Genomic DNA, 24103 nt, shown 5'->3' on the forward strand with positions numbered 1-24103 from the left:
GTGCCTCTTTTTCTCCACACATAGTGTTGCGTGTTTCTTCCAAACAACTCAACTTTGGTTTCATCTGTCCACAGAATATTTTGCCAGTATTGCTATGAAACATCCAGGTGCTCTTGTGCAAACTGTAAACGTGCAGCAATGTTTTTTTTTTTGGACAGCAGTGGCTTCCTCTGTGGTATCCTCCCATGAAATCTATTCTTGTTTAGTGTTTTACGTATCGTAGATTCGCTAACAGGGATGTTGGCACATCCCAGAGACTTTTGTAAGTCTTTAGCTGACACTCTAGGATTCTTCTTCACCTCATTGAGCAGTCTGCGCTGTGCTCTTGCAGTCATCTTTACAGGATGGCCACTCCTAGGGAGAGTAGCAGCAGTGCTGAACTTTCTCCATTTATAGACAATTTGTCTTACCGTGGACTGATGAACAGCAAGGCAATTGGAGATACTTTTATAACCCTTTCCAGCTTTATGCAAGTCAACAATTCTTAATCGTAGGTCTTCTGAAAGCTCTTTTGTGCAAGGAATCATTCACATCAGGCAATGCTTCTTGTGAAAAGCAAACCCAGAACTGGTGTGTGTTTTTTATAGGGCAGGGCAGCTGTAACCAACACCTCCAATCTCCTCTCATTGATTGGACTCCAGTTGGCTGACGACTCTCACTCCCATTAGCTCTTGGAGATGTCATTAGTCTAGGGGTTCACATACTTTTTCTACCTGCACTGTGAATGTGTACATGGTGTGTTCAATAAAAACATGGTAACATTTAATTATTTGTGTGTTATTAGTTTAAGCAGACTGTGATTGTCTATTTTTGTGACTTAGATGAAGATCAGATCACATTTTATGACCAATTTGTGCAGAAATCCTTATCATTGCAAACGGTTCACATACTTTTTCTTGCAACTGTATATGCTTGATAGGCTGCTCCAGCAGAAACATGCCGCGCTCTTACATGCCATTTGACTACCTGTACGAACTCTGTGGCAGGGCAGGTTCTGGGGAGCTTGGTTCAGACGTCTGCAGCCATTTGATGAGATCACCAAACTGGTCAGTTGCAGCCATCAGTGACATCGTATCTTATGCCTTTCTGGAGCGTGCATTGCGTTGTGTCATTGATCAAGCCGCTGAGGAGCAGCAAGATCAGGCAGTCGCAAAGCTGAATGAATTCCCAGGGGGGCTACTCCATCTGAAACACGTCCGCAGGAGTCTGAAGAGGAGTCAGAGGAGAATGGTGCCTGGCGGGAGAAGGAGGAGCAAGAAGAGCAGGGTTTAAACTTTTCTGGGATCCATGGTGTTGTCCGAGGCTTGGGGGGAGGAGACAGAGGACAACCTCCTGGGCGATGAGCAGGAGGCAGGCCGCTCCATACCTTCCAATTAAGTGCAAATGAGGGCCTTTGTGCTAGTGTTTGAAGAGGGGACCCCCATATAAAAAGCATAAAGGGCAAGGACCAGTACTGGGTGGCAATGTACTTTGTCCCCCGGTACAAACACAAAATGGCGGACATGTTACCAGCATCACAGAGGGCTGTCAGAATGCAGCATTTCCAGGCCTTGCTTCGAGAGATGCTGCATTTTGCGGGTGCTGGCAGAGGAATTTTCACCCACAGAGAAACGGTTGCGGGTACCAATCCTACAGCGCCTGCAAGAAGAGAGCGGTTTGAAGATGTGTTGGTCACTTCGGATATGAGATAATTCTTGCAGCCAACCCATCTAACTGGTCAACAGTAAAATTGTTATACGGTGACCGCCTAATATACCTCCAGCTATGTGTGGGCGATATATAGATTATATGCGATATAAATTTGGCCAATAGAGATTTCGTTTATATCACCATATCGTGGTAAAACATGGCATGCGCGCTCTCAGTGCGCACCATGTGATCCTGAGTTGGCACAGTGGAGAAGGAGGGAGTCCCTCCCCACTGTGTGCGGCTGCCACTGACCACCAATGAGAACCGAGTAGGAGGAGCAGGGCAGGGACTGTGACCACTGCGCCACCAATGAGAACAGAGAGCAAGAGGAGGAGGGACTGTGGACACCGCCAACAATGAGAACAAATAGGAGGAGAGGGACTGTGGCCACGCAACCACCAATGAATATAGTTCAGGCATATTAATTGGTGGCGCAGTGGCCACAGCCCCTCCCTTCTACTCCCCCTCTTCTAAGTATTATATTAATTGCGGGCCCCCCTCCACCTTTCCATATGATTAAAGTATTGGTGGCAGTGGCCCAGGGTTGCAGCTTCTGATCGGATCCCCAGCAGTGTAATCGCGGGGCTCCGATTGGTTACCATGGCAGCCAGGACGCTACTGAAGCCCTGGCTGCTATGGTCAGCTTCCTGCAGCAGGGAGCGTGTGAAGTCCTATTTACCCTAATAGAGCTCTATTAGGGTGAATAGGACAAGGGCTTTAGCCCCTAAGGAGGCTAATGGTTATTAAAAGTTTACCCCCCCCCCCCCCCCCTCGAGATATAGAATATTATAACATTTTATCGCAATATAGATTTTAGGCCATATTGCCCACCCCTATGGGACTATGTTAAATACTCAATAAAATAAAGAATAATAAAAAAGTCAGTATTGGTACTAAAATAGTACCAATACTGCAAAAATTATACCCTACCCCTGACGCGCTCTTACTTTTCTTCCCACTCCGAACTCTGACAGGAATAAACCGGTTGTAGAGACAGTCGGAGCAGGGAGCACGCCAGGAGCAGACTGAGCATGCGCTGTTCTTTTCAGGAAAAGCGGCGCATGTGCAGTTAGAATAAAGCCATGGATGAGCTTTCTCTAAAGCTCCTCCATGTCGCGTGCAGCCATGGGTGAACTGGCTGCACGCAGAGCTGGGCTGAGGGCCGGGGCTCATTATAAAAAGATTACTATTCCGATATATTTTTTTTTTTTAAATATATATATTATGAAACTTTTTTTTTTTTTTTTTTTTTTTTTTTTTACCCTATCTCTCACTATATAGTGGAAAGTACTTATATAGTGGCCAACTCCTTTTATATATAAAAAGTAATTATCTCGGCAGCAGTTCACCATAGAGACAAAAGTTCTAATTTTACTTACATGTTCAGCTCTAACATGCAATCTGCCTGGTTTAATAGGATTGATCATGCTGACATACTCATTAAAGTGGACCTTTCACCGATCCTGACATTGTGAACTAAGTATACAGACATGGGGGGGGCGCTTGGGGATCTCACTGCACTTACTATTACCCCTGGGTGCCGCTCCGTTCTCCCGCTATGCCCTCCGGTATCTTCGGTCACTAAGTTACAGTAGGCGGAGTCTGCCCTTGTTCTGCTGTAGCGCTGGCCAATCGCATCGCGGACGGTTTTATTGGCACTATTTTGGGGGCTATGACTTTTTGATCGCTTGCTATTAAACTTTTTGTTATGTAAGGTGACAAAAAATTCATTTTATTTTTTTTGGGGGACCGTGTTAATCTGGGGGGTTGGGTAATGGGGTATTTTTATAGAGGAGATTCTTACGGACGCGGCGATACCTAATAAGTCTACTTTTGTTTACATTTATTTAGGATTCAGACTATATTGTCCTTTTTGATACAAATTTTTTTGGGGGTATCTCTAGAGTCAGTTTTTTTTAATCTGATTTATCTTATGTTGGGGCTCATTTTTTGCGGGATGAGAGGACTGTTTTATTGGCACTATTTTGGGGGCCAATCAATCAGAGGCGATCCTGACTGGATCACTGGATGGTGATTGGTGGGGTGAAATCACACCACCGTCACCATCCTGTTCCGGGTTATCGGGTCTTCAGAGACCCGAATAACCCGGAAACGCAGAAAGGTCTGAATTGACCTGCTGTTTTCTGCGATCGCATACATGGGGGGGTCACAGGACCCCCCGGCGCATTTGCCCCAGGTGCCTGCTCAATGATTTGAGCAGGCACGGGGTTCCGATCGCTGCGCGGCGGTGATCGAAAATACACAGGGCGTACAGGTACGCCCTGTCTCCCTTATGTAACACTATGTCCGGAAGAGGTTAAATGTCGTAGTAACTATAGCTGCATTTTCTTTTCTTTTTTACTAGAAGATAAAAGTACATAAAACATAACTTAAAACGTCGGCTATTAGGAGCCTGCGGTGTATATGGCTTATTTACTACTTCAGTGGAAATCTTTAAAAGCTTTTTGCAAAGAAAACCTGTCCTTCAGGGGTTTTTTTCAACTTCATGTATGCAAGTACTTGTGGCTCTGAATCTTAATCTGTCCAGTCATCTTCTATATTTCTTATACTTAAAATTCCATAATTTTTATATTTTATTCTATGTGCAAATAGGCCTAGTTATGACTGTAAATACATACTTTCTTACAGATTTGCAGACTAAGCCAGCCACTTTTGTATGGGGTACACCTTCCTATCAAGCACCCAGGTAAGTGATGAAGGGACTTGAACTATAATATACAGTACTAGTTATTTAGGGCTTACTTATCTATTGGAAACAAGCAGTGTATAATGTGATGGAAAAATGAATCAAGCCAGGGAAGGAGGCAATATGGATAATAAGAATACATTATTAACTTTAAAAAGAAAACGGTCTCCAATTTTTTGGTGTACCTATCGGCGCTGCAGATCCACCAAGGCGACGTGAGTATAAATCGCTTCACAGTTAAAATGTCCAAAAAATGTTGATCGCGCTGCCTTCTGAGTGCAAAGTTCACATCCCAGACCCTTCTTTCCAATGTTTAGGTTATTCCACCTTGTAGCCAAACAACCGGTTACCAGAGTCTAGGTGCACTCTCGCCCACCTGCACCCTAGAGGGAAGTTTTAGTGCAAATAGTGAAGTTCCACAAGGTAATATCACAATCCGCAGGTTTTATTCTACTTACAAAAGGTCTTAAAATCTCAGTCATAAAAACAGATCTTTTTCATCACAAATCCACCCGACCCGGGTTTTGCCAGTCTAGCTTCGTCAGGGGCGATGATATCCTGCCTCACAGGTGCAGTATTTATTAAGACACGATCCCTCCCGAGGGCCGCCCATTGATATACATATATCTCTTTTTCCTACTTTTGGATGTTCGCATAATACAATTAATAAGCAAAAATCTCAAAGCCCACTCAGGCTCAAAATATTCAAATATAAAATAACAGCGTAACAACATAACATCAATGAACAGAGCATACAATACAAAAAACAAAGCCCTCCCTCTACTCATTCATAAATCGGGGATTGCCGGCACCCGAGCCACATGACTCACCCCGAGCCAATAGCAACCCACTATATTCATCTTAATAAATACTGCACCTATGAGGCAGGATATCATCGCCCCTGACGACGCTAGACTGGCGAAACCCGGGTGGATTTGTGATGAAAAAGATCTGTTTTTATGACTGAGATTTTAAGACCTTTTGTAAGTAGACTAAAACCTGCTGATTGCGATATTACCTTGTGGAACTTCACTATTTGCACTAATACTTCCCTCTAGGGTGCAGATGGACGAGAGTGCACCTAGCCTCTGGTAACTGGTTGTTTGGCTACAAGGTGGAATAACCCAAACATTGGGAAGAAGGGTCTGGGATCTGAACTTTGCACTCAGAAGGCAGCGCGATCATGATAAATGCTGAGACAACCCTTTTAAACACTTGGAGAGAACCCCTTTTTAATCAATTTTTCTGGCTACTTCAGAATTGAGTTGCCTCCATTGCCCCATTTTTATGTGTATGTGAACAGAGCCTTACTTGGTCAAAAGCTTTAATGTAGAACCTGTTAATTATACTATGGCTTCTAAGGCTGGGTTCACCATAGTGTTTAACAATTTCCATATTTCTGATCCTCAAGTGTACAACCTCTAATGTGCTCGTTTTGAAAAGCAGCAGACTAGCACGCGGCCATATGCGCTGCAGTGGGCTCCAAATAACGAATTAGCTTTGCGTTTTTTTAGTTGGTCTTCGTTGTTAATGGCCATGTGGAACTTGCAAAACTGTGTAGCCATCAGGTATAAAGATCTGAAGACCAGCAAAACGAAGCAGTCCCAATTTGAGCCCACTGTGGCTCGTACGGCTGCGTGCTGCTTGGACACAGTGCAGGCACGTCACAGCAAGCAGCACTGATGCACTGTTGGTTTAAGGCTACTTTAACACTAGCATTTTTGCTGGATCCGGCAGGGTTCAGCAAAAAAAGCTTCCTTTACTGATAATACAACAATCTGCATCCGTTATATCTGGTTGTATGTCTTTAAATGGGTTGTCCGAGTTATGAAAACAAATATATAAATAAAGAAAAAAACTACAGCAATATATAACTAAGCTAAGCAAGTTTTATGCAACAAAATATATATATTTCCTCATTTCCCTGGTTCTTTTCTGGCCCTTTGTTTACATGCAATAAAAACAATCTGCTCTGCTCTGCTAAGGGAGTGGCTACAAGAGCTGCCCTGAGTGACATGTCTGCCTTCTGGGAGAATCAGCAGCATGTTGTATGTGTAGGACTACAAGTCCCAGCTGTATAACGACACTGCTAAGGGAGTGGATACAAGAGTTGCCCTGAGTGCTGGCAGAATCAACAGCGACTTGTAAGTGTAGAACTAATGTATAATGGCACTGGTAATACACACAGGATCTTCCCCCTACCTTCTTGTGCAATGCACTCTCTAGTCTGTCAGCTCCTGTGCCCAGAACTGCCACTGCCTGCAGCTTACCCAGTCTGTGCAGCTGAAGGGGTTAAGAATCCTAGGAGAGAGTAGACTGCAGTGAAGGGGGCATGTCCAGCACAGTGACTTCTCGTAAACGAACTTTATCAGAGCAGGGAGAGAAGCTGACATCACAGCTCATGTGACCCTCAGTCAAATCTGATAAACCAGGCACTGCAGATAAAGTGAGTTAATTGTAAAGTTGTTATATTTGCCTAGTTAGGAACATAGAACAAAAAAATAACTCGGATAACTCCTTCAACATAGCCAAGATGGATCTGTCGTGAACTCCATTGAAAGTCAATGGGGGACGGATCCGTTTTCTATTGTCAGAGAAAACGGATTTGAATTGCATTGTGAGTCATGACTGATCCGTCTTGCTCCGCATCCCAGGACGGAAGGCAAACCCAGTATGAGAACAGAACAGAATGTATTTAGAGAATGCATTTACGTTTTGTCCCCATTGACAATGAATAGGGACAGAACGGAAGCGTTTTTTTTTCAGTATTGAGACCCTATGGAAATATTAATGCTAGTGTGAATCGAACAGCATGGAATAGACCCCATTGATTATAATGGTGTCTGGTTAAGAGATCACTTTATCTTGGACAAGAATCGTGCGCTTTGTTTTACCCTATCTGTGATGGAGGCCCAGAGCGGAGTCACTGACGCAGAGGTAAACTAAAGCTACTTTCACATTAGCGTTCGGGGCTCCGCTTGTGAGTTCCGTTTAAAGGCTCTTGCAAGCGGCCCCGAACGCATCCGTCCAGCCCTAATGCATTCTGAGTGGATGCGGATCCGCTCAGAATGCATCAGTCTGGCAGCGTTTGGCCTCTGCTCAGCTCAGCAGGCGGACACCTGAACGCTGCTTGCAGCGTTCGGGTGTCTGCCTGGCCGTGCGAAGGCAAACGGATCCGTCCAGACTTACAATGTAACCCCAGACGGATCCGCTCTGAACGCAAGTGTGAAAGTAGCCTAAGGCTATTTTCACACTGGCGTTTTGGTTTCCGTTGTTGAGATCTGTTCAGGGCTCTCACAAGCGGTCCAAAACGGATCAGTTTCTCGTGCTTTTTTCCATTGGGGGACACAGACCATGGTATAGCTTAGAGGTATTAGTAGGAGGGACACTATGCAAATGAAAGAGCTCCTCCTCCTCGGGCTATACCCCCAGACTCCACCAGGAGGAACTCAGTCTTTGCTTAGTGTCTGGTGAAGGAGGTTGACACTCTCTGATTCTACTCCTTTTTGTTATTTTTATTCTAGATGGGGACACAGGTCGGCATGGCGCCTTCCTGGTCCCCCGTGGAGTGCCCGCCGCCGTCTTTGGGACGTTGCCTGGCTGCCTCCATTTCCCCCCAAGAAGATAAGTGGATCCGGGCTCGACCTGTTAGCTCCGGCATCCCACCAGCTGCTGGGACGCCTGCTGCCTACCCTCCTCCAGAGCACTGTTCTCCTGGATTGGAGTCAGAAGTCTGAAGAGGCGCATCCCTGCTGGTCTGGACATCGAGGGAGCATGCTGAGCAGATAAGTGTTGCCCAATCCCTCCCCCTCCCTCTGTGTCTATTTGTCTGTGGCTACCTGGGTGAACTTGAAGAAGGATCCTGATGGGGCACTTTCTTCATTTTGGCACTGGAGTACTGGCATCTCTTCCCCCTTAAACTGTGGGCTTCAGCGCTTCTCTCGTCGGGCCTTGGCTGCTGCGCTCCCTCAGCGCCCGCCGGCAGGCCGCTCCTCCACGTGGTGTTTGTTTAAATCACGCGCGCGCTTATTTCCGCGCGCGTGCGCTTATTTCCGCGCATATTTTCGCGCGTGCGCTTATTTTCGCGCGTGCGCTTATTTTCGCGCGTGCGCTTATTTTCGCGCGTGCGCTTATTTTCGCGCGCGCGCATATTTTCGCGCGCGCGCTTATTTTTCGCGCGCTTTTTTCGCGCCATAATGACGCGTTCGCGGAGGCGGAGCCTCGGCATGCCGCTCTGACTCTCCTTACACCGGAGACTCTGTTTGCTCATGGCCGTGCAGCTCCTCATCACTCTACTCCGTTTTGTGCCAGGCAAGCTGGTAGCTCAGTGGTGCTGCTGCCCCATGTCCAGGCTTTCTGAGTTCAAAGCCCCTTTCAGCCTTCAAAAATTGTTTATATTATTCTAGATGGGGACACAGGTCGGCATGGCGCCTTCCTGGTCCCCCATGGAATGCCCGCTGCCGTCCTTGGACGCTGCCTCCATTGCCCCCCAAAGAAGACAAGTGGATCCGGGCTCGACCTGCAGCTCCGGTATCCCACCAGCTACTGGGTCTCCTGCTGCCACCCTCCACCAGAACACTGCACTCCTGGACAAGGAGTCAGAAGCCTGATGAGGTGCATCCCTGCTGGTCCTGGAGTCGAGGGAGAAGTTCTGCAGGAGAAGTTCTGCAGGAGCAGATAAGTATTACCTGCATCCCTGCCTTACCCCCCTCCTCCACCCCTCCTCCACGTCCCTGGGGGCCTGCAGTCCCCGCTTGGGCATCTGCCATGTCCAGCGCGGCCGCTAAATTGGTCTTAGTCACCAAGGCAACCATGTCCTTTAATCCTGTGGCGCTAACGACTCCATCTCTCTCAGTGGTCCCCACAGTGGGTGACTGACTACGAAGAGGCAGCGTGAGCGGCAGCATCCCACCTCGGATGTCTCCGTCTCTCCACCCCCCTCACCTCGCCGGTGGCGCTTGCGGACTGCTCTTCCCCCTCCCTAGGGAGAGTAATCCGAAGGAGAATTATCCGGCTCGGACGAGCCAGGTCCTTTTTGGACTATAGGGCATGTTCAAATCCTGTGACGCCAACCACCTCTCTAAGTGGTTTTCCACAGAAGACGCCCGACTACTAACAGGGAGCGTGAGCAGCAGCATCCCTCCTCGGATGGCTCTGGCTCTCCCCCCCCCCCCTCGTCTAGAGGCGCGTTCGGGCGACTCTCCCCTCCCTTAGGGAGCGCAAATCTGAAGGAGAATTTCCGGCTCTGATTAGGTCATGGAGCGGGACCCCTCGCCTAAGCTCTCCACCAGGGTGGCTGACTTAGTGGTGACTGTCCGAGACACCTTTATTCTCCAAGGGGATTCTCCTCCTTCCACTGGTCAGGAGTTCCCCCTTTTTCCGTCCAGGCAGTCGGAGACTACCATGTTCCCGGTCCATGAGGGATTTTTCCGCGGTCATGTCCAGGGCCTGGGGTGGTCTTAATAAGGTTCTCGACCACCCAGCGCATGAATATACTTTCCTTTCCCTGCTGACGGCGAGGAGAGGTGTCTCCTCCCCCTAAGGTGGATCCTCCGGTGGCCGGATTAGCCAATTATGTGGCCCTTCCTGTCTTAGTCAGTTCCTCTTTCCAGGATGCTGTAGACAGACGCATAGACTCTCTTCCAGGTCCTTTTTTCGCTGGCAGCGCGTCCCTGTGACCTACCTTTCACTCAGCAGGGGTAGCCAGTGCTCTCTCGGTGTGGTTACAACACCACCACCAGGAACTGGCGGTACGAGATGCGGCTACTAACACACTGGAGTTGGTTCTCCAGATGTCTCAGGCTTCTAAGATTCTTTGCGAAGCTTCTAGGGACATTGTTTCCCTCTTTGCCCGCAGGTTGGCCATCTCTGTCACTCAGCGCGAAGAGATTTGTTGAAGGTGTGGGATGCTGACGCCTCCACCAAGCGTTCCTTGCTAATCTCCCCTTTGGGGTTTCCAGACCTTATGGGGATCAGCTGGACGAGTTCATCTCTGCATGCCTTTTGCCGTTTCTCATCTGGTAGGCCGTCGCCTGCTTCCTCCGCCGGGGGTCTCAGGTCGCCCGCAAAGAGCCCTTCCTTTGCACCAGCCTTCCCGGCACTAGAGGGCCCAGTCAGCCCGCCCTGCTGCTCCTAGGCCTATCACATGTCCCGATTGCGGAATCCCACCATCGATTCCTGCGCTTCGCCATTATGGGTCGACACTGTCAGTTTGTCGCCCTTCCTTCGGGTTGGCGACCACCCCGCGGGTCCTTGCCACGGTCCTGGACCGCTCATGGCGCTTCTTCGTACCAGGGGCATTCCTTTGCTGCCCTATCGGGACGATATCCGGATAGAGGCCCCCCTCTCTACCGCAGACCACGGACAGCGTCCGGATCACTGTTCAGACCCTGGAACGGTTCGGCTGGCTGGTAACTTTCCCAAACTCCTGCCTCTTCCCGTCCCAGAGGCTCTCCTTCCGGAGGGTGATTTTGGACACCTCGGCTGCCTAAGTATTCTACCAGCCTTCAAGTCCTCCCAGGTCCAGGGGGCAGTGTCGCATCTGCTGCGCTCCCCGTGCCTCTCCATTCGGGAATACTTGCAGGTCCTGGGTCTTATGGTAGCCTCTTTCGAGGCCTTCCATATGCCCAGTTTCACACTCGCCTGGCGCAACAGGAGATCCTTTACCTTTCAGCGGGTTCGGGCAGCTCTCCCTTGGTGGCTGTTCCCAAAGAACCTGAGGTCGGGGAGTTCCTTTCTCGCATTCTCCTGGACGATCGCCGCCACCGATGCCAGCATCCTGGGTTGGGGGGGCGTTTTCCAGTCTCGCACGGTTCAAGGAATTTGGTCGGCGGCAGAGTCTCGCCTTCCAATCAACTTTCTGGAACTGAGGGCGATTTTTTTCCGCTCTCTCTCTCCTATTGGACCTCTCTCCTTGCGGGCCTCCCAGTGCGGGTTCAAACGGGCAATGCCGCGGCCGTGGCCTATATCGACCATCAGGGCGGGACCCGCAGCCGGATGGTGATGCAGGAGGTGAAGAGAATTCTGACGTGGGCGGAGACGCACGTTCCGGTGTTGTCAGCAGTTTGCATTCCAGGAGTGGACAACTGGACAGCGGACTTTCTAAGCCACAACACGGTGGATCCAAGCGGGTGGTCTCTGCATCCAGAAGGGTTCGAGGAAATCTGCCACAGATGGGACCGTCCGGATGTGGACTTAATGGCGTCCGGGTTCAACAACAAGATCCCAGAGGTCCTGGCTCGCGCCCGAGATCCGGAGGCGTACGGATGGATGCGCAGGTGTCTCCGTGGCAGGACTTCAGCCTCCTCTGTTTTCCTCTCCTACCAAAGGGTCTACGCCAGTTCGAGGCGGAAGGGACTCCGACCGTTCTCATCACCCCAGAGTGGCCTCGCCGCGCGTGGTTTTTTCGGACGTGGCTCGGTTGCTGGCGGACGCCCCATGGCCTCTTCCCGACGGACAGGACCTACTGTCTCAGGGCCCGTTCTTCCACCGGAATTTGCGGTCTCTTCGTTTACCGGCGTGACTGTTGAAACCGCCATCCTGATAAAGATGGGGTTCTCGGATTCAGTGGTTAGGACCATGATCAGTCCGGGGAAGTCTTCTTCCTCCCGGATTTACTATCGTACCTGGATGGCCTTCCTATCCTTTTTTGAGGGTTCGGGGTTCCCTCCCCTTCGGTTTTCCATCTTGATGGTACTGTCTTTTCTTCAGTCTGGGCTTGTGCAGGGACTGTCGCTTAGTTCCCTGTAAGGTCAGGTTTCGGCGCGGGCCGTCAGAGGTCCCTTGCTCTTAAGGGTCCGGTGGTGACCTTTCTTCGGGGGTGGCGCATTCGGTTCCCCGTATGTTCCCCCTTTGTCTCCTTGGGATCTCAATTTGGTTCTGCGCGCTCTGCAGTCGGCCCCCTTCGAGCCTTTGAGGAGGGTCTCTCTGACTGTTCTCATCTGGACTTCCTTGTGACCATAGCTTCTGATACAGCTACATAGCGTAGTGATTAAAGTTCTGGGCTATTATGCAGTGGCTGTGAGTTCACGTCCCATCACGAGCTTTTAAGTCAGACTGGTGTCGGAGCTGGCCGCTCTTTCCTGTCAGGAGCCTTTCTGGTTTTCCACCAGGATTAAGTTGTGCTCCGTCCAGTCCCCTTCTTTTTGCCCAGGGTGGTCTCTCCCTTCCGCCTTGATGAGGATCTTGTCCTGCCTTCCTTTTGTCCTTCTCCGGCTAACCCCAAGGAATGCACTCTGCATTCCCTGGATGTTGTACGGGTCCTGGAGGTGTGTCTCGCGGCTACTGCTTCCGTCCGCCGTTCTTGGCGCTCTGGATCTGCTTGGCTATTTCCGCGGCTTGTCACGCTTGTGGTGGAGTTCCCCCGGCTAGAATTGCCGTTCTCTCCATTGGGGCGGAGGGGGCTTCCTGGGCAAGGCGCAGTCGTGCCTCTGCGTCTCAGCTGTGTACGGCGGCCACCTGGTCGTCCTTGCATACCTTTGCAAATTTTTGTCAGTTGCATTCACTGGCTTCGGCTGATGCGGCTTTGGCCGCAGGGTTTTGCAGGCTGTGGTTCCTGTTTGACCGTTGGGGCGTTCCTCCTGGCGGTGCTGGTATTTTTTCCCACCCCATGGACTGCTTTTGGACGTCCCATGGTCTGTGTCCCCCAATGGAAAAAAGCACGAGAAAAGGAGATTTTTGTGAAACTCACCTGTAAAATCTTTTTCTCGTCTTTTCCATTGGGGGACACAGCTCCCACCCATTATTCCTGTTGCAGGAGGGGTCTTTAGTTCAGTTTTTCTGTTTCTGGTTGGACCTTATGGCTTGGTCCGATGATTTCCATGATTTTTTCTTGCTCCTTCTCCTACTGCTTGTGCAACGCCTGAGTTCCTCCTGGTGGAGTCTGGGGGTATAGCCCGAGGAGGAGGAGCTCTTTCATTTGCATAGTGTCCCTCCTACTAATACCTCTAAGCTATACCATGGTCTGTGTCCCCCAATGGAAAAGACGAGAAAAAGATTTTACAGGTGAGTTTCACAAAAATCTCCTTTTTGCCCTTAATGCATTCTGAATGGATAAGGATCCGCTCAGAATGCTTCAGTTTGCCTTCATTCCCCTTTGGAGGCGGACACCAAAACACTGCCTGCAGCGTTTTGGTGTCCGTCTGACAAAACTGAGCCAAACTTATCCGTCCTGGCACACAATGTAAGTCGATGGGGACGGATCTGTTTTCACAGTCGCAATCTGGCACAATAGAAAATAGATCCGTCCCCCATTGACTTTCAGTGATGTTCACGACGGATCCGTCTTGGCTATGTTAAAGATAATACAAACTGATCCGTTCTGAACTGATGCAGACGATTGTATTACCTGAACGGATCCGTCTGTGCAGATCCATGACGGCTCCGCACAAAACACGGGTATGAAAGTAACCTTACTTTGCGTTCATGTCATGTTTTTTGTGTTGCGTTTAACTTACACATTAAAGGGATTCTTTCACCACATTTTACCCCCGTACAGTAAAACATAGCTACTTGTAGGTCTGCCTGAGCTGTATTAAATTATACCCTTATTAACTAATAGTCTTGATTTATTTCTTTATCAAATCGATTTTAGTTATGCTAATGACTTACATAAGGGGATGTCCTTTCCTAACTTGGTGCCCAGCCGCACCCCTCGGTCCGGTGCCCAGCGCCGCCTTCCTGAGTCCAGCGCTGTCTCTAATATAATATATTCAAGAGCCGGCGCGCTGATGTAATCCATGAGCCTGTTTGAAATCCTGCGCGTGCGCACTACACACTAGTCTGCGGTCTACAGGTAATGGCATTGTCAAGCGAAGTGCGCTTGCGCCGGCATGCGCACTTGCCATTACCTGTAGTCCGCACGGGTGCAGTGTGTAGTGTGCACGCGCGGGATTTCAAACAGGCTCAGGGAACAAGTTAGGAAAGGACATCCCCTTGGGCACCTTAAGTAAGTCATTAACATATCACTAAAATCGATTTGATAAAGAAATAAGGCTACTTTCACACCTGCACAGACTGATCCGCACCTATAATGCAAATGCTTGTAACCGTTTTGACTTGCATTGTAAGTCAGGACGGATCCGTTTGGCTCGGCATTGTCAGGCGGACATCAAAACGCTGCAAGCAGCGTTTTGGTGTCTGCCTCTAGAGCGGAATGGAGACTGAACTGAGGCACACTGATGCATTCTGAGCGGATCCTTTTCCATTTAGAATGCATTAGGCAAAAACTCATCCGTTTTGGACCGCTTGTGAGAGCCCTGAACGGATCTCACAAATGGAAACCAAACGCCAGTGTGAAAGTAGCCTAAATCAAGACTATTAGTTAATAAGGGCATCATTTAATACAGCTCAAATAGACCTACAAGTAGCTATGTTTTACTGTAGGGGGCAAAATGTGGTGACAGAATCCCTTTAACCGCCTCCGAACTGCCTAACGCAGGATCGCGGTCCGGAGGCGGCTGTCTCAGGCAGAGTCACGCATCTATACGTCATCTGGCGCGCACGTTCACAGGAACAGCAGGTAAGCAAGTGGAACTACAGCCTGCCAGCGGCGATCGTTCGCTGGCAGGCTGTAGATGCGATTTTTTTTTTTAACCCCTAACAGGTATATTAGACGCTGTTTTGATAACAGCGTCTAATATACCTGGTCCTCTGGTGGTCCCTTTTGCTTGGATCGACCACCAGAGGACCCAGGCAGCTCTGTAATAAGTAACACCAAACACTACACTACACCCCCCCCCCCTGTCACTTACTAACCCGTAATTAACCCATATAGACTCCCTGATCACCCCCCCTTCCTATCATTGATCACCCCCCTGTCATTGATCACCCCCCTGTAAGGCTCGATTCAGACGTCCATATGTGTTTTACGGATCCATGGATTGGATCCGCAAAACACATACGGACGTCTGAATGGAGCCTTACAGGGGGGTGATCACCCCATATACACTCCCTGATCACCCCCCTATAAGGCTCCATTTAGACGTCCGTATGTGTCTTGCGGATCCGATCCATGGATCCGCAAAACACATACGGACCTCCTGAATGGAGCCTTACATGGGGGTGATTAATGACAGGGGGATGATAAGGGAGTCTATATGGGGTGATCACCACCCTGTCATTGATCACCCCCCTGTAAGGCTCCATTCAGACGTCCGTATGTGTTTTGCGGATCCGCGGAGCCACAAAACACATACGGACATCTGAATGGAGCCTTACAGGGGGGTGATCAATGACAGGGTGGTGATCACCCCATATAGACTCCCTGATCACCCCCCCCCTGTAAGGCTCCATTCAGACATTTTTTTGGCACGAGTTAGCGGAAATAGATTTTTTTTATTATATATATATATATATATATATATATATATATATATATATATATATATATATATATACCGTATTTTTCGCCGTATAAGACGCACTTTTTTCCCCCCAAAAGTGGGGGGAAAATAGCAGTGCGTCTTATACGGCGAATGTAGCTGATTTTGCCCAGTTTTCAATGATACACCCGCCGCGATGCCGTGCGGCGGGTGTATCAGCTGTGAGGGAGGAGGGGCTGGGGGCGGCATCTGCATAATAATGACAGCGGGGCCCGTGCAGTGACTATTCTACTACACGGGCCCCGCTTACTGTATAATCATATCTCTCTAATAGTTAATTGTTGTATGCATGTAATCGCATAATGAGCGCTAATGAGCGCTGTGTATTACCGTACTTAAAACTAGAAGCGCTCGCCGTTCGGAGCAGAGAGGAGGCAGGAGGCAGGCCAGGAGGACGGGCACTTGCAGCATGAGTCATACGTCACGCGCCTGCACCGCCCACTTATGAATGAAGCAGGCGGCGCAGGCGCGTGACGTATGACTCACGTTGCAAGCGCCCGTCCTCCCGGCCTGCCTCCTGCCTCCTCTCTGCTCCGAACGGCGAGCGCTTCTAGTTTTAAGTACGGTAATACACAGCGCTCATTAGCGCTCATTATGCGATTACATGCATACAACAATTAACTATTAGAGAGATATGATTATACAGTAAGCGGGGCCCGTGTAGTAGAATAGTCACTGCACGGGCCCCGCTGTCATTATTAATGCAGATGCGACCCCCACCCCCTGTATTGAGGGTCATTCACTACTACAGGGACACTTATGGAGGGGATCTGTGGATGACACATAGCATAAGATGCTATATATGTGTCATCCACAGATCCCCCCCATAACTGTCATACACAGATCCTCATCCTCATAACAGTGCCATCCAGAGAGGATCCCCCATAAGTGTCACCCACAGATCCCCCATAAGTGTCTCTCACAGATCCCCCATAAGTGTCTCTCACAGATCCCCCATAAGTGTCTCTCACAGATCCCCCATAAGTGTCTCTCACAGATCCCCCATAAGTGTCACCCACAGATCCCCCATAAGTGTCACCCACAGATCCCCCATAACAGTGCGTCACCCACAGATCCCCCATAACAGTGCGTCACCCACAGATCCCCCATAACAGTGCGTCACCCACAGATCCCCCATAACAGTGCGTCACCCACAGATCCCCCATAACAGTGCGTCACCCACAGATCCCCCAGAACAGTGCGTCACCCACAGATCCCCCAGAACAGTGCGTCACCCACAGATCCCCCAGAACAGTGCGTCACCCACAGACCACAATTAGTTCAAAACCCACCAAAAGTGCACCTTTTGGTTCAAAATATTTTTTTTCTTATTCTCCTCCTCAAAAACCTAGGTGCGTCTTATAGGCCGGTGCGTCTTATACGGCGAAAAATACGGTATATATATATATATATATATATATATATATATATATATATATATATATATATATATATATATATAAAAATTTCTTTCTTACAAAGTCTCATATTCCACTAACTTCTAACTTGTGTCAAAAAATAAAATCTCACATGAACTCACCATACCCCCTCACGGAATCCAAATGCGTAAAATTTTTTAGACATTTATATTCCAGACTTCTTCTCAAGCTTTAGGGCCCCTAAAATGGCAGGGCAGTATAAATACCCCACATGTGACCCCATTTCGGAAAGAAGACACCCCAAGATATTCGCTGAGGGGCATATTGAGTCCGTGAAAGATTGAACTTTTTGTCCCAAATTAGCGGAAAGGGAGACTTTGTGATAAAAAAAAAAAATCAATATCCGCTAACTTGTGCCCCCCCCCCCCCCCCCCCCCAAAAAAAAAAAAAACTTCTATGAACTCGCCATGCCCCTCATTGAAAACCTTGGGGTGTCTTCTTTCTAAAATGGGGTCACATGTGGGGTATTTATACTGCCCTGGCATTTTAGGAGCCCTAAAGCGTGAAGTCTGGGATCCAAATGTCTAAAAAATGCCCTCCTAAAAGGAATTTGGGCTCCTTTGCGCATCTAGGCTGCAGAAAAGTGTCACATGTGGTATAGCCGTACTCGGGAGAAGTAGGGCAATGTGTTTTGGGGTGTCTTTTTACATATACCCATGCTGGGTGAGAGAAATATCTCGTTCAAATGCCAACTTTGTATAAAAAAAAAATGGAAAAATTGTCTTTTGCCGAGATATTTCTCTCACCCAGCATGGGTATACAGGTCCTTCTAAAAAAATTAGCATATTGTGATAAAGTTCATTATTTTCTGTAATGTACTGATAAACATTAGACTTTCATATATTTTAGATTCATTACACACCAACTGAAGTAGTTCAAGCCTTTTATTGTTTTAATATTGATGATTTTGGCATACAGCTCATGAAAACCCAAAATTCCTATCTCAAAAAATTAGCATATCATGAAAAGGTTGTCTAAACGAGCTATTAACCTAATCATCTGAATTAACTAATTAACTCTAAACACCTGCAAAAGATTCCTGAGGCTTTTAAAAACTCCCAGCCTGGTTCATTACTCAAAACCGCAATCATGGGTAAGACTGCCGACCTGACTGCTGTCCAGAAGGCCATCATTGACACCCTCAAGCAAGAGGGTAAGACACAGAAAGAAATTTCTGAACGAATAGGCTGTTCCCAGAGTGCTGTATCAAGGCACCTCAGTGGGAAGTCTGTGGGAAGGAAAAAGTGGGGCAGAAAACGCTGCACAACGAGAAGAGGTGACCGGACCCTGAGGAAGATTGTGGAGAAGGACCGATTCCAGACCTTGGGGGACCTGCAGAAGCAGTGGACTGAGTCTGGAGTAGAAACATCCAGAGCCACCGTGTACAGGCGTGTGCAGGAAATTGGCTACAGGTGCCACATTCCCCAGGTCAAGCCACTTTTGAACCAGAAACAGCGGCAGAAGCGCCTGACCTGGGCTACAGAGAAGCAGCACTGGACTGAAAGCAAATTTTGCATGTCATTCGGAAATCAAGGTGCCAGAGTCTGGAGGAAGACTGGGGAGAGGGAAATGCCAAAATGCCTGAGGTCCAGTGTCAAGTACCCACAGTCAGTGATGGTCTGGGGTGCCATGTCAGCTGCTGGTGTTGGTCCACTGTGTTTTATCAAGGGCAGGGTCAATGCAGCTAGCTATCAGGAGATTTTGGAGCACTTCATGCTTCCATCTGCTGGAAAGCTTTATGGAGATGAAGATTTCATTTTTCAGCACGACGTGGCACCTGCTCACAGTGCCAAAACCACTGGTAAATGGTTTACTGACCATGGTATTACTGTGCTCAATTGGCCTGCCAACTCTCCTGACCTGAACCCCATAGAGAATCTGTAGGATATTGGGAAGAGAAAGTTGAGAGACGCAAGACCCAACACTCTGGATGAGTTTAAGGCCGCTATCGAAGCCTCCTGGGCCTCCATAACACCTCAGCAGTGCCACAGGCTGATTGCCTCCATGCCACGCCGCATTGAAGCAGTCATTTCTGCAAAAGGATTCCCGACCAAGTATTGAGTGCATAACTGAACATAATTATTTGAAGGTTGACTTTTTTTGTATTAAAAACACTTTTCTTTTATTGGTCGGATGAAATATGCTAATTTTTTGAGATAGGAAATTTGGGTTTTCATGAGCTGTATGCCAAAATCATCAATATTAAAACAATAAAAGGCTTGAACTACTTCAGTTGGTGTGTAATGAATCTAAAATATATGAAAGTCTAATGTTTATCAGTACATTACAGAAAATAATGAACTTTATCACAATATGCTAATTTTTTGAGAAGGACCTGTATGTAAAATTACACCCCAAAACACAATGCTCAAACACAATGTCCGCCTGGCCGTGCGAAGGCAAACGAATCTGTCCAGACTTACAATGTAAGTCAATGGGGACGGATCCGTTTGAATTTGACACAATATGGCTCAATTTTCAAATGGATCCGTCCCCTATTGACTTTCAATGTAAAGTCTCGACGGATCCGTCTGAAGCTACTTTCACACTTAGAATTTTTTCTACAATATAATGCAGACGGATCCGTTCTGAACGGATCCCATCGTCTGCATTATATGAGCGGATCCGTCTGGGCAGACCCCAGACGGATCCGCTCTGAACGCAAGTGTGAAAGTAGCCTAAGGCTATTTTCACACTGGCGTTTTGGTTTCCGTTGTTGAGATCTGTTCAGGGCTCTCACAAGCGGTCCAAAACGGATCAGTTTTGCCCTTAATGCATTCTGAATGGATAAGGATCCGCTCAGAATGCTTCAGTTTGCCTCCATTCCCCTTTGGAGGCGGACACCAAAACACTGCCTGCAGCGTTTTGGTGTCCGTCTGACAAAACTGAGCCAAACTGATCCGTCCTGGCACACAATGTAAGTCGATGGGGACGGATCTGTTTTCACCGTCACAATCTGGCACAATAGAAAACAGATCCGTCCCCCATTGACTTTCAGTGATGTTCACGACTGATCCGTCTTGGCTATGTTAAAGATAATACAAACTGATCCGTTCTGAACTGATGCAGACGATTGTATGGGGTGCTGCACCAGATGACCTGGCCTCCACAGTCACTGGACCTGAACCCAATCGAGATGGTTTGGGGTGAGCTGGACCGCAGAGTGAAGGCAAAAGGGCCAACAAGTGCTAAGCATCTCTGGGAACTTCTTCAAGACTGTTGGAAGACCATTTCAGGTGACTACCTCTTGAAGCTCATCAAGAGAATGCCAAGAGTGTGCAAAGCAGTAATCAAAGCAAAAGGTGGCTAATTTGAAGAACCTAGAATATGACATATTTTCAGTTGTTTCACACTTTTTTGTTATGTATATAATTCCACGTGTTAATTCATAGTTTTGATGCCTTCAGTGTGAATCTACAATTTTCATAGTCATAAAAATAAAGAAAACTCTTTGAATGAGGTGTGTCCAAACTTTTGGTCTGTACTGTACAAAGGATACAAAAATGCAGCACAACATTCCGGTAAAAAAATAAGTTAACTATATGTACAAAAAAGTGTTTGTGTGTATATATACACTGCCTGTGCAAAAAAAAAAAATGCCTTTTAGCTTTGATTACGGCACGCATTCGCTGTGGCATTGTTTCGATAAGCTTCTGCAATGTCACAAGATTTATTTCCATCTGGTGTTGCATTGATGATGGTAGAGTCTGACTGCTGCGCAAAGCCTTCTCCAGCACATCCTAAAGATTCTCAATGGGGTTAAGGTCTGGACTCTGTGGTGGCCAATCCATGTGTGAAAATGATGTCTCGTGCTCCCTGAACGACTCTTTCACAATTTGAGCCCAATGAATCCTGGCATTGTCATGTTGGAATATGCCCGTGCCATCAGGGAAGAACAAATCAATTGATGGAATAACCTGGTCATTCAGTATGTTCAGGTAGTCAGCTGACCTCATTCTTGGAGCACATACTGTTGCTAAACCTAGACCTGACCAACTGCAGCAACCCCAGATCATAGCACTGCCCCACAGGCTTGTACAGTAGGCATGTTGGGTGCATCACTTCATCTGCCTCTCTTCTTACCCTGAAGGACTCATCAGACCACATGACCACACAGCTGTTCAGTCCCAATCCCTTGAGTTCCCTTCGCATTGTGCGTGTGGAAATGCTCTTACTTTCACTATTAAACATAGCCCTGAGTTCTACTGTTGTTTTTCTACATCGCCGATCACGATCATTCAGGAATTTTTTTTCCCGACACATTTCTTCCTCGAATACCATGGGTCCCCACTATCCTTCCAGTTTTTAATAATGCGTTGGACAGTTCTTAACCCAATTTTAGTAGCTTCTGAGATCTCCTTAGATGTTTTCTCTGCTTGATGCATGCCAATGTTTTGACCCTTCTCAAACAGACTAACATCTTTTCCACGATCACGAGATGTCTTGTTGTTTAAGAAATGAGAAGCAACTCATTGCACCAGTTGGGGTTCAATAACTTATTGGCAGCTGAAAGATAATCGCCCATGCAGTAATTATACAATATTTGCTTAGTTAAATCCAGGTCGCGACGACTTTTTTTTTTTTTTTGATACGCGGTGTGTGTGTGTGTGTATGTATATATATGTGTGTATATATATATATATATATATATATATATATATATATACAGACGTGGACAAAATTGTTGGTACCCTTTGGTCAATGAAAGAAAAAGTCACAATGGTCACAGAAATAACTTTAATCTGACAAAAGTAATAATAAATTAAAATTCTATAAATGTTAACCAATGAAAGTCAGACATTGTTTTTCAACCATGCTTCAACAGAATTATGTAAAAAAATAAACTCATGAAACAGGCATGGACAAAAATGATGGTACCCCTAGAAAACACAGAACATAATGTGACCAAAGGGACATGTTAATTCAAGGTGTGTCCACTAATTAGCATCACAGGTGTCTACAACCTTGTAATCAGCCATTGGGCCTATATATATGGCTCCAGGTAATCACTGTGTTGTTTGGTGATATGGTGTGTACCACACTCGACATGGACCAGAGGAAGCAAAGGAAAGAGCTGTCTCAAGAGATCAGAAAGAAAATTATAGACAAGCATGTTAAAGGTAAAGGCTATAAGACCATCTCCAAGCAACTAGATGTTCCTGTGAGTACAGTTGCACATATTATTCATAAGTTTAAGATCCATGGGACTGTAGCCAACCTCCCTGGACGTGGCCGCAGGAGGAAAATTGATGACAAATCTAAGAGACGGATAATCCGAATGGTAACAAAAGAGCCTAGAAAGACTTCTAAAGAGATTCAAGGTGAACTTCATGCTCAAGGAACATCAGTGTCAGATCGCACCATCCGTCGTTGTTTGAGCCAAAGTGGACTACATGGGAGACGACCAAGGAGGACACCATTGTTGAAAACGAATCATAAAAAAGCAAGACTGGAATATGCCAAACTACATGTTGACAAGCCACAAAGCTTCTGGGAGAATGTCCTGTGGACAGATGAGACAAAAATCGAAGTTTTTGCCAAGGCACATCAGCTGTATGTTCACAGACGAAAAAATGAAGCATATCAAGAAAAGAACACTGTCCCTACTGTGAAACATGGAGGAGGCTCTGTTATGTTCTGGGGCTGCTTTGCTGCGTCTGGCACAGGGTGTCTTGAATCTGTGCAGGGTACAATGAAATCTCAAGACTATCAAGGAATTCTAGAGAGAAATGTACTAGCCAGTGTCAGAAAGCTTGGTCTCAGTCGCAGGTCATGGGTCTTGCAACAGGACAATGACCCAAAACACACCGCTAAAAACACCCAAGAATGGCTAAGAGGAAAAAATTGGACTATTCTAAAGTGGCCTTCTATGAGCCCTGACCTCAATCCTATTGAGCATCTTTGGAAGGAGCTGAAACATGCAGTCTGGAAAAGGCACCCTTCAAACCGGACACAACTGGAGCAGTTTGCTCATGAGGAGTGGGCCAAAATACCTGCTGAGAGGTGCAGATGTCTCATTGACAGTTACAGGAAGCGTTTGATTGCAGTGATTGCCTCAAAAGGTTGCGCAACAAAATATTAAGTTAGGGGTACCATCATTTTTGTCCATGCCTGTTTCATGAGTTTATTTTTTTACATAATTCTGTTGAAGCATGGTTGAAAAACAATGTCTGACTTTCATTGGTTAACATTTATAGAATTTTAATTTATTATTACTTTTGTCAGATTAAAGTTATTTCTGTGACCATTGTGACTTTTTCTTTCATTGACCAAAGGGTACCAACAATTTTGTCCACGTCTGTATATATATATTTTTTTTTAATTATAATATAATTTAATTTATTTTGCAATGGATCTCTATGGTGAACGGACGCCACTGTATGGCATCAGTCTGAGGTATACGTTTTTTTTGGATGTATTAAACGGTTGGGAAAAATGTGATGTGAACCCACCTGCTGTTTTTTTATTTGTCGTGTTTTTTTCTTTGCAGTACCAGTACTCTGATGGATCCTAAAAATAGTCTTGTTTCTAGTCTACGTGCTCCTAAATCTCTGCCGTATGTCTTGCCATGGAAAATAAGTAAGTAACGGACCGTACCACAAGCGAATTAGACAGGAACTGTGGTCCAGTGTGCTTACAGAGAAATGAACTTGTATGACTATAACTTTATGTAGTGTCTGCATGATCTGCACCAGTGGTATCTAAAGCTACAGTAATGATTGGTTCTCTGACTGTAATTGTTATCTGAAAACGTTTTAACTTAACCCTTTCATTACTGGAGTTTTCTCGTGCTTTTTTCCATTGGGGGACACAGACCATGGGTATAGCTTAGAGGTATTAGTAGGAGGGACACTATGCAAATGAAAGAGCTCCTCCTCCTCGGGCTA

The 24103-nt window shown here is 47.1% G+C and overlaps 1 protein-coding gene across 1 annotated transcript in view; it reads left to right on the plus strand.

The window, feature by feature from the left end:
* The window catches only part of LOC122932918 (gametocyte-specific factor 1-like), a 171172-nt gene that overhangs the window by 113497 nt on the left and 33572 nt on the right, over positions 1 to 24103 (plus strand). The window contains exons 6-7 of the mRNA XM_044287596.1: positions 4339 to 4396; positions 23707 to 23795. Coding sequence (XP_044143531.1) covers positions 4339 to 4396; positions 23707 to 23795 — 147 coding nt within the window. The remainder of the gene's footprint in view (positions 1 to 4338; positions 4397 to 23706; positions 23796 to 24103) is intronic.

Source organism: Bufo gargarizans, chromosome 3 (genome assembly GCF_014858855.1).
Source record: "Bufo gargarizans isolate SCDJY-AF-19 chromosome 3, ASM1485885v1, whole genome shotgun sequence".
Classification (NCBI taxonomy): Eukaryota; Metazoa; Chordata; class Amphibia; order Anura; family Bufonidae; genus Bufo; species Bufo gargarizans.